We start from the raw sequence: 9449 nt of genomic DNA, 5'->3' as shown, positions 1-9449 counted from the left end.
TATTCCAAATACAAAAAACAGGGTATTTTTTCATTTAATCTAAAAGGGAATAAGTTATAGATCTAACAATTTCAACTTGGAAAATCGTCGAACAAAACGCAATAAACAGTAGTATGCATGTGGTGAGGTTTTCTTTTTAAACCAGTTCAATTAAAATAAGACACCGATTAGCGGGACTCATTCATTGAGGGAACTTTCGTTCCTGTGAGCTGTGTGTTTCACTCCGGACTCAATATCTACACACACACACACTTCTCCAGCTGATTTTTAGTAGTGCGGACGTGTACATTAATTTTAATCGTTGGCGTGCTTTATTTCTCTTATCGGATCATATCAAGTTGTGTTTATTGCGATATAGGATTTTTAAAGTAAAAAATGACAACCGTCGAGGAACTGAAGCTGCGAGTCCGTGAGTTAGAAAATGAACTAATTAAATCCAAACAGAAGCAAAGTGATGCTGAACATCATCTCAGACCAAAGATTGTTAAAATGAGTGCTGAAGTCGTAGACTCAAATCCATACAGGTGAGCGTTTTGATGCTGCTATGTTTATTTATTATCATTGAACATATGGAAGGCTAAACCGGTGCGATAGTCACTTTTATTTTGTTTAATATCTCACAGTCGTCTAATGGCACTCAAAAGGATGGGCATAGTTCAAGACTACGAGGTAAACATGTGTATTTATTCTTTTGATGAGACATTTATGTTGATAGCTGCTTGATCGTGTTGAGTTCTATCACCTGCTGTCATCCTCAGAAGATCCGCTCGTATGCTGTTGCAGTGGTGGGAGTGGGAGGTGTGGGGAGTGTCACTGCAGAAATGCTCACCAGATGTGGCATTGGTAAGGTAATGCACCTTTATCCTCATGCCTATAGATCTAATATAAGATGCATGAGTCAAATGGAAAGATGCACTGATTTGCCGGTCTATGGCGTGCCTCTTTAATGTTTTTCAGTTAAAATTGGTGCATTCTTCAAGCCCCATATTTTTGTAGTGTGTGTTGCCAGTTGGAGTATAGGAGGGAAGCCAATAGCATAACCCCCCAGAGACATGCCTGGGCTCTGCAGTAACAGACTCTCATGCCTCTTTTTGCTGTGTCTGTGAATTGTTCCCTGCAGTTGCTGCTGTTTGACTATGATAAGGTGGAGCTGGCCAACATGAACCGCCTCTTCTTCCAGCCACATCAGGCAGGGCTCAGTAAAGTTGAGGCTGCAGAACACACTCTTAGGTAAGTTAGAGGTTAATGATTATAACATATGTATCAGGAATGATCAGAAGTGAGAGTCAAGACATGTGTAGTGTTTAAGATGTTCAAATATATGAGATTCTAAATAAAAAAATAAAAAAAAATTTTTTAAAGCAACTTTCTATTCTACCATGGCGTTTTAAAATCTAAGATTACAAGAATGAAGTCGGAATGCTTTGAGAATAAAGTCGGAATGCTTAGAGGATTTAAATAGTAGTAATTAAAGTTATATTCTTTTGAGAGTAAGCCTTTATTGTGCATGTAAATGTCCCAGATTGAGAGCACTGGGAGAAGTTGCCGGCCTCCGGGATTGATTGGAATATTGTTGCGTCCGAGCGGCTGCATCATCTTACTGGGATGAGGAAGAGTCAGTTTTAAGGACTCACGGAAACAGCTTAATATCAAGAATATGATATTTAATAGACTGAACAGGAACAACTTTTTATCTTAAAGGGGGGGTGAAATGCTCGTTTTCACTCAATGTCCTGTTAATCCTGAGTACCTATAGAGTAGTACTGCATCCTTCATAACTCCAAAAAGTCTTTATTTGTATTATATTTATAAGAGAAAGATAGTCTGTACCGATTTTTCCCGGAAAAACACGAGCGCCTAGAGGCGTGACGTGTGGGCGGAGATAAAGAATCACGAGCGCCAGTAGGCTTTTGTGTTGAGAGCGTTTGGAAGCTGTGACACAGATCCAGAGGCTGAAATTTAACAAGATCAGCATCAGCAAAGGCGTCTCTATGTAGTATGTATTGAAACTGTATATATTTGCTTAGCGGTTTTGGAAAATGACTAAGTTCCGCTTTATGTCGTCTTTTTTTTTTTTTTTGTGGAAAGTGCAGTTTGATGACAACATCGCATGTTGTTTACTTGATGTGCTTACGCGCCGATAGCTAAGTTAACAACACAGAGATATTTGAAGCAGTTTTACTCACCGCCTGCGGTTCCAACACACGATCGTGACCCTTTTTCGTTGGGACTGCATTATCCTTAAGAAATAAACGTTGTGCAAATCCGGCGTCAAACTGGGCCTTGTTTGTAAAACAAGCATCTTCAAAATGCAGGGAACAAACACAAACACTTGCACAACTCCGTTGATGCTCTGTAAAAATAAACTCCATCCACTGGTCCCTTAATGCTGTTTCTCTTTTGGTAATCTGTGCAGGGTTGTCTTGCCCTGGCAACCAAAAACACATTTCTTTTGTGACTTTTCACGATGCTCTCGCTCTGATCAGCGAATGCCTCTGCTCTCAGTGCTGTGCTATACGGGAGCGCGCACTCTTCCGGCAGAAGTTCCTTAGGACCCATATAAGGAAATTCCGCTCCATCTAATGTCACACAGAGCCATACTCGAAAAAAACTTTCCGAAACTTGTGACAAACCGGAAGAGGTTTTTTTGGAACAAAAATACTCCTTCAAACGTACAACTTAATTTTTGAAACTTTGTCCATGTTTAGCATGGGAATCCAACTCTTTAAAGGAACACTCCACCGTTTTTTGAAATAGGGCTTATTCACATTATTTCCTACATTTAGATAGGTGGGCAAATGCATTTTTGTGTCAGTGCATGCATTGTTTTAGTTTGACTTGGTCGGCGTTAGCTTAGCTTAGCACAATGAATGGAATCCTTTGTTGCCAGCTAGCATGGCCTGAGTAAAAGTGATCAAAAAAAAAAAAAAAAAACACCTAATTACTTCTTGTGGCCTGCGTATTCACAACGAGTACAAATAGCGATCCAGATTAACACTAGGCGATTTCCTAGGCAGTTATTGACTTGGGACTATATTATGAGGAAGCACAGGCGAAGCACTGCTACTTCGGCGCAGAGAATCACGCAACACATGAAAACATCAACTCTATGTGAATACAGGTATAATATGGGTCGATCTATACATGCGTCATGATTAAAATAATCACTTACTCTGTGGACAGCTGTCCATTTGGTCCATTCGGCGTGGGGCGTTTTTTCCAGTTCACTTTGTCACACCGGAAAAAAAAATCGAGTACTATTTTATCTGTTTTTTTACAATAATGTGTTTTTCAAGGTCTTTAATTATCAGATAGCTGTATTTATGTGAAAGAATTCATTAAATTAAACTTTTCTTTGTGAAAATTCCAAATATGTGAAAATTTGTTTTCGTAATACTTTGACTTTATTCTCAAAAACATTTTGACTTTATTCTCGTAGTAGGCCTATTATGACTTTATTCTCGAAACATTTCGACTTTAATCTCGTAATCTTTTTTCAAGGTGGCACTAAAACGCAAAAAAGTTTCAAAATATTAAGCAGCACAAGCATTTTAAAAATTAATAATAATAAGAAATGTTTCTTGAGGATCAAATCAGCATGAGATATTTCTAGTCTAGTCTAAAAGAAATAAAAGCATGTAATGCTGTTTCAAAATTCATAGAGAAACTATTTAACAACCACATTAATTTTCTAAAACTTATTTGTTCCTCTTTTTTTTTCATTGTAATAGAAATCAGCCTCAGCTATCTCTTTTTTTATTATTTAATTTAAAAAAAAAACTGTGATGTGGATTTAAAAATTAGAAATAAAATTCTCTCATATTCGATCTTCTCTCAGACAGCAGTATGCTGACACTGTTATACACTGTTACACAGCCCGCTCCATCACTCGCATAAGAAAAGAATGAGCACATTACTCCAATCCTCTGTGACCTTCATTAGCATCCAGTTACCGGAAGATACTAACTATCACTAACAAAGCTCTCCATAACCATAGTCCTGCATATTTATCTGACTCTCAGGTTGTGGAATGCTCTTCCTCAAGACATCCTTCAAGCATCCTCCCTTCTCTCCTTCAAAAACCTCTTAAAGACATGTTTTCCTCTGAATATTACCCTTCAGCTCTTGGTCCGTAAATTGTACCTTGTTATGGACATGTTATTGATTGGAATCTTTGTATATTACTTTCAGCCCTTTGTGTGTGTATTGTGCTCTGATGTTGATGTTTATTTGACTCTGTAAAGTGACAACCTTAGGTGTTGGAAAGGCATTTCAGTTGATATTTCCCATTTTAATTCTTTGTTTTCCGACATAGGAACATTAATCCAGATGTTGCTTTTGAGACCCACAATTACAACATCACCACAATGGACAACTTCACACATTTCATGGACCGCATTAGGTGATTTACTGCCACAGTAAGCTCAAAGTTTTCCATCTCATTTTCAGATTGGCTGTAATAAACTTGCTTTTGTGTTTTCAGTCACGGAGGACTTGAGGAGGGGAAGCCTGTAGATTTGGTCCTCAGTTGTGTTGATAACTTTGAAGCTCGGATGGCCATTAATACAGTGAGTTTTTGGCTTGCATATATTTTTAATCATTTATTTTTTAGGTTTTCACACATAGTCACTGCGGTTTGGCAGTTACTTACATGTTTGTTTCTCTCTCACAGGCATGTAATGAGTTGGCTCAGATATGGATGGAGTCGGGCGTCAGTGAGAATGCCGTTTCTGGACACATCCAGCTCATCATCCCTGGAGAAACTGCATGTTTTGCTGTATGACACACTCACATTCCCAAAACACATACTATGTGTCGTGAATTATGATTTTAAAAGCCATTTCATATGGTCTTCTACGATCTAGTTTCTGGGCTTAAACCAGCTTTATAAAGCATTGGTTATTTCTGTATGGGTCGGAAAGCGTGTTCTGATTCATTTGTGTGTGTGTGTCAGTGTGCACCTCCCCTTGTAGTGGCTGCAAATATCGACGAGAAGACGTTAAAGAGGGATGGAGTGTGTGCCGCCAGTCTGCCCACCACAATGGGAGTGGTCGCCGGGCTCCTTGTACAGAACGTCCTGAAGTAAGACCTCATCACTATCCTGATGATTCAGCACAGGCCTAACCACGCTGTTTTTATCCCTATAAAGCCTACTGTATCATATTTTAAAGGTCTCTAAATCAACATGACCAGCTTTGCTGAAAAGCCTGTGTACACAGTCTATTACATGACTCTTTTAGTTTGATAGTTTATACTTTTTAGCAATTAAAAAGGCCTTTTAGAATAATTCTGAAACATCCCACTTAAGGTTGTGGTTCATGTCTTTTTGCTGTGAAATCTTTAATGAATTATGTTAAGTAAACATAAGAATAACTTTTACATTTTTGGTAACATTTCAAGATGAACACATAGTGGACTGAAGCAACTTAGGTTAACTTGATTATCCATACACAATTTGTAAAAAAAAAAAAAAAAAAAAAAAAAAAAAGTGTATTTCTGCTCACTTTGTGTCTCTTAATAAAATTGAGGTGTTTTTTTCCCCTTGAGTTATGAGCACCAAAGTCTCACTGTATTATACTACACTTTCTTCCAGATTATTATACAGGTGACATATTGATTTCTGTCAAACAAATTAATTGATTCAAATGGGCAGCTATAAAAATAAGCCACTCCTGAGCAGCAAATAGGTATTTAAACTACAAACTTTAGTTGTAAGAATATTTTGTCTAAAGGTTAAAATAAATGGTTACAAATATGACTTACTATTTTCTCACATAACAGGCTACACAGGGATAAGATTACATCCTAACCACAGTCTGTGATGTTTACTTTTTCAGTTTAGCTGTACTGATGTACTTTAGTGGATAGTAAATGCTGTAGTATCACACAAATGCCATTAGAGGACAATATAAAGCCATTTTTGTAACTGAACTGAATTGAACAATTCCAACTAACCAGCTAAACCCATCATCCCATGGTCATTTCACATCCTCAGTGGTCTTGCCCTGTCCGTAGGTTTCTGAAGGACATTAAAATACATGGTCTGGAATCAAATTGCCTGTGTTGTAGGTATCTGTTGGGGTTTGGGACGGTGAGTTATTATCTGGGCTATAATGCCATGCAGGATTTCTTCCCGAGCATGGCGATGAAGGCCAACCCCCAGTGTGATGACAGACACTGCAGACGACAACAGGATGAGTACAAGGTGACACTCCAAATGCAAACTGTGTGTGTGTGTTTTTATATATATATATTAAAATACATTTTATTTCCAACTTAAGTTTAGATCATTTTCTGTAACTGCAAAGTCTTTTAAGTAGTTTCAAATGTGCTGAACATGAAATTCACAAACTGTGACAGAAACCAGTAGACAACCAGTAGTATTAATACTTACAGTACCATATTTTCTGCACTATAAGGCGCACTTAAAAGCCTTTAAAGGGGGGGTGAAATGCTCGTTTTCACTCAATATCCTGTTGAGTACCTATCTTGAGTACCTATAGAGTAGTACTGCATCCTTCATAACTCCAAAAAGTCTTTAGTTTTATTATATTTATAAGAGAAAGATAGTCTGTACCGATTTTTCCCGGAAAAACACGACCGACTGGAGGCGTGACGTGTGGGCGGAGCTAAAGAATCACGAGCGCCAGTAGGCTTTTGTGTTGAGAGCGTTTGGAAGCTGTGACATTAACTTGAGGGAAAAAAAAACAACCAAAACAAACCATGGCTAACAGTCAGATTCAGCGTATATTTATGATCCAGAATCAGATGAAATTTAACAAGAGCAGCATCAGCAACGACTACAGCAGGACGTCTGTATGTAGTATGTATTGAAAATGTATATATTTGCTTAGCGGTTTTGGAAAATGACTAAGTTCCGCTTTATGTCGTCTTTTTTTTTTTTTTTTTTTTTTTAAGTGTACATGTGGAAAGTGCAGTTTGATGACAACATCGCATGTTGTTTACTTGATGTGCTTACACGCCGATAGCTAAGTTAACAACACAGAGATATTTGAAGCAGTTTTACTCACCGCCTGCGGTCCCAACACACGATTGTGACCCTTTTCCGTTGGGATTGCATCATCCTTAAGAAATAAACAATACGCAAATCCGGCGTCAAACTGGGCCTTGTTTGTAAAACAAGCATCTTCAAAATGCAGGGAACAAACACAAACACTTGCACAACTCCGTTGATGCTCTGTAAAAATAAACTTTTTTTGGTAATCTGTGCAGGGTTGTCTTGCCCTGGCAAACAAAAACACACTTCTTTTGTGACATTTCGGATTCTCACTCTGATCATTGAATGTCTCTGCTCTGCTCTACTGGAGCGCGTGCTCTTCCGGCAGACGTGCCCTCAGGACCCATATAAGGAAATTCCGCTCCATCTAACGTCACACAGGGCCATACTCGAAAAAAACTTTCCGAAACTTGTGACAAACCGTTCAACTTAATTTTTGAAACTTTGTCCATGTTTAGCATTGGAATCCAACTCTTTAACAGTGTAAAAAACTCAGTATGCATGGAATAGCAATTCACCCCCCACCCCCCTTTAATTTTCTCAAACAACGACAGTGCGCCTTATAATCTGGAGCAAAATGTTGACATTCCATTTAGCACAGCTCCATCTAGTGGATGCATAATGCAAACACAGTCAAACGTTTGACTGCAGTCTGCAGAATCTTCGATTCTCTGCGCCATATAATCCGGTGCGCCCTATATATGAAAAACGTTCTAAAATAGGCCATTCATTGAAAGTGCGCCTTATAATCCGGTGCGCTTTATAGTGTGGAAAATACGGTATATTATCTCTTATTCCTTCCTTACTTGCTCTAGAAAAAAGAAGCAGAACGGCCAAAGCAGGAAGTAGTACAGGAAGAAGAAGAAGAAGTGGTGCATGAGGACAATGAATGGGGTTGGCGTCCCACACACTACATATACAGATTCCTCATTCATAAAAGAGAAATCAATAAATGTTATGCAAGTTTGATGGTGATGTTGTTTTCTGCCAGGCATTGAGTTGGTGTCAGAGGTGTCAGAGGCAGAGCTACGGGACGCATCAGGACCGGTACCAGACCTACCCGAGGGAATTACTGTAGCCTACACCATACCTGAGAAAGTACGACCCACTGAAATACAACACCTTAGCTATTCAGACATTTTCTTGCATTAAAAAATCTGACAGGCAGTGAGGTTACATTTTATAATATTTGATGTGATTTTTGGTTTAGGTCAGATGCTTATGATAATTGAAAACATAAAATGCTGTCACCTGTCAAATAATTAAAATATTTATCAAAGAATATTAAGCAGCACATCTGTCTTCAACGTTGATAATAAAGAAGAAATGTCTACTAAGGACTAAATCAGCATATTAGAATGATTTCTGAAAGATCATGTGACACAAGACTGGACTAATTAGTGCTGAAAATTCAGCTTTTCATCACGGAATAAATTACATTTATTAAATGGAACAGTTAATTTAAATTGTAATAATATTTGACAATAAATGCAGCCTTGGTTATCATTACTCTGTGTTGACTACCATGAATGTGTAATAATCATGCGTTCTTTCTCTTTGCCAGGATGGAGGATCAGGAGAGACGGTGGAGGAAACAGACCAGAGTTTAGAAGAGCTGATGGCTCAGATGAAGAAGATGTAAGGGAACATCAATCAAGAACTCAGAATAAAAACTCTCCCACAGACACTTAAGACAAACTCATTATTATTTTGTACTTATACACGTTTGAGGTTTCATATAAAATGAGTTTGAATTTAGTTTTTTTATTCTGTTTTTGAAAGCAGCCTGTAACACTCGAGATGTTTATAGGTTTACTTCAGCTGAAAGTCTTAATACTGAATTGCCATTACTGTTGATCTTGTTTTCTCAGTGTTAATGTGTCAGAGTTGGCATGGAATGTTTAATAGAACCTATCTGAATGATTGTTTTCAAATGTCTGTTGTTAGCAGCAATGTGACGAAAACAGATAAGACTTCAGTCGCACATCTAAATATGTAATTGTCATGTCTAATATGCTTGTAGACACCCAGCCAGATGTTATAAAGAACATCATTAAATTATTTTATTACAGAAATTTCATCATTGGCCTGATTCTGAATGCTGTATTGAATGGGATAACATTGTAATAATGCAAACGAAAAAGTAAATGTGTTGTTACATTCCATTCTGCTTTTCTTGCATTTAAACTAGCAGATCAATGAAAAGAAGCAAAGCATAAAAAAGCATAGTTGTTGCACATGCTATGTATTTTCTGTGGTGTTGAACCATTTAAATGGTCTCTCTCAAAAACATGAGGCCTTATAAAATACTGATTACAATAAAATCGTTCTATTGATGACCCTTTATCTTTGTATGGCTATCTATGTCAGCTGTCCTTTAATATTACTGTGCAATTTACAACAGTTATGCATTTTAAAGTGACTGTGACAG

The 9449-nt window shown here is 37.8% G+C and overlaps 1 protein-coding gene across 2 annotated transcripts; it reads left to right on the top strand.

Annotated features, from left to right (window-relative positions):
• Positions 1-219: 219 nt before the first annotated feature.
• On the top strand, positions 220-9362 carry LOC113066107 (ubiquitin-like modifier-activating enzyme 5). Of its 2 annotated transcripts, none has more exons than XM_026237754.1 (12): positions 220-524; positions 624-669; positions 759-843; positions 1121-1230; positions 4316-4402; positions 4484-4568; positions 4673-4777; positions 4955-5082; positions 6070-6205; positions 7834-7912; positions 8010-8116; positions 8583-9362. In XM_026237754.1, exons 3-12 carry the CDS (start codon positions 772-774, stop codon positions 8658-8660), a joined length of 987 nt encoding a protein of 328 aa, XP_026093539.1. In that variant the 5' UTR covers positions 220-524; positions 624-669; positions 759-771; the 3' UTR covers positions 8661-9362. The 2 variants fall into 2 exon arrangements, with proteins under 2 accessions (XP_026093539.1, XP_026093538.1); XM_026237753.1 differs by having other exon boundaries at positions 759-848.
• Positions 9363-9449: the final 87 nt, after the last annotated feature.

This window comes from Carassius auratus, chromosome 49, assembly GCF_003368295.1.
Source record: "Carassius auratus strain Wakin chromosome 49, ASM336829v1, whole genome shotgun sequence".
Classification (NCBI taxonomy): domain Eukaryota; kingdom Metazoa; phylum Chordata; class Actinopteri; order Cypriniformes; family Cyprinidae; genus Carassius; species Carassius auratus.
This window is presented reverse-complemented; position numbering and strand designations above follow the sequence as displayed.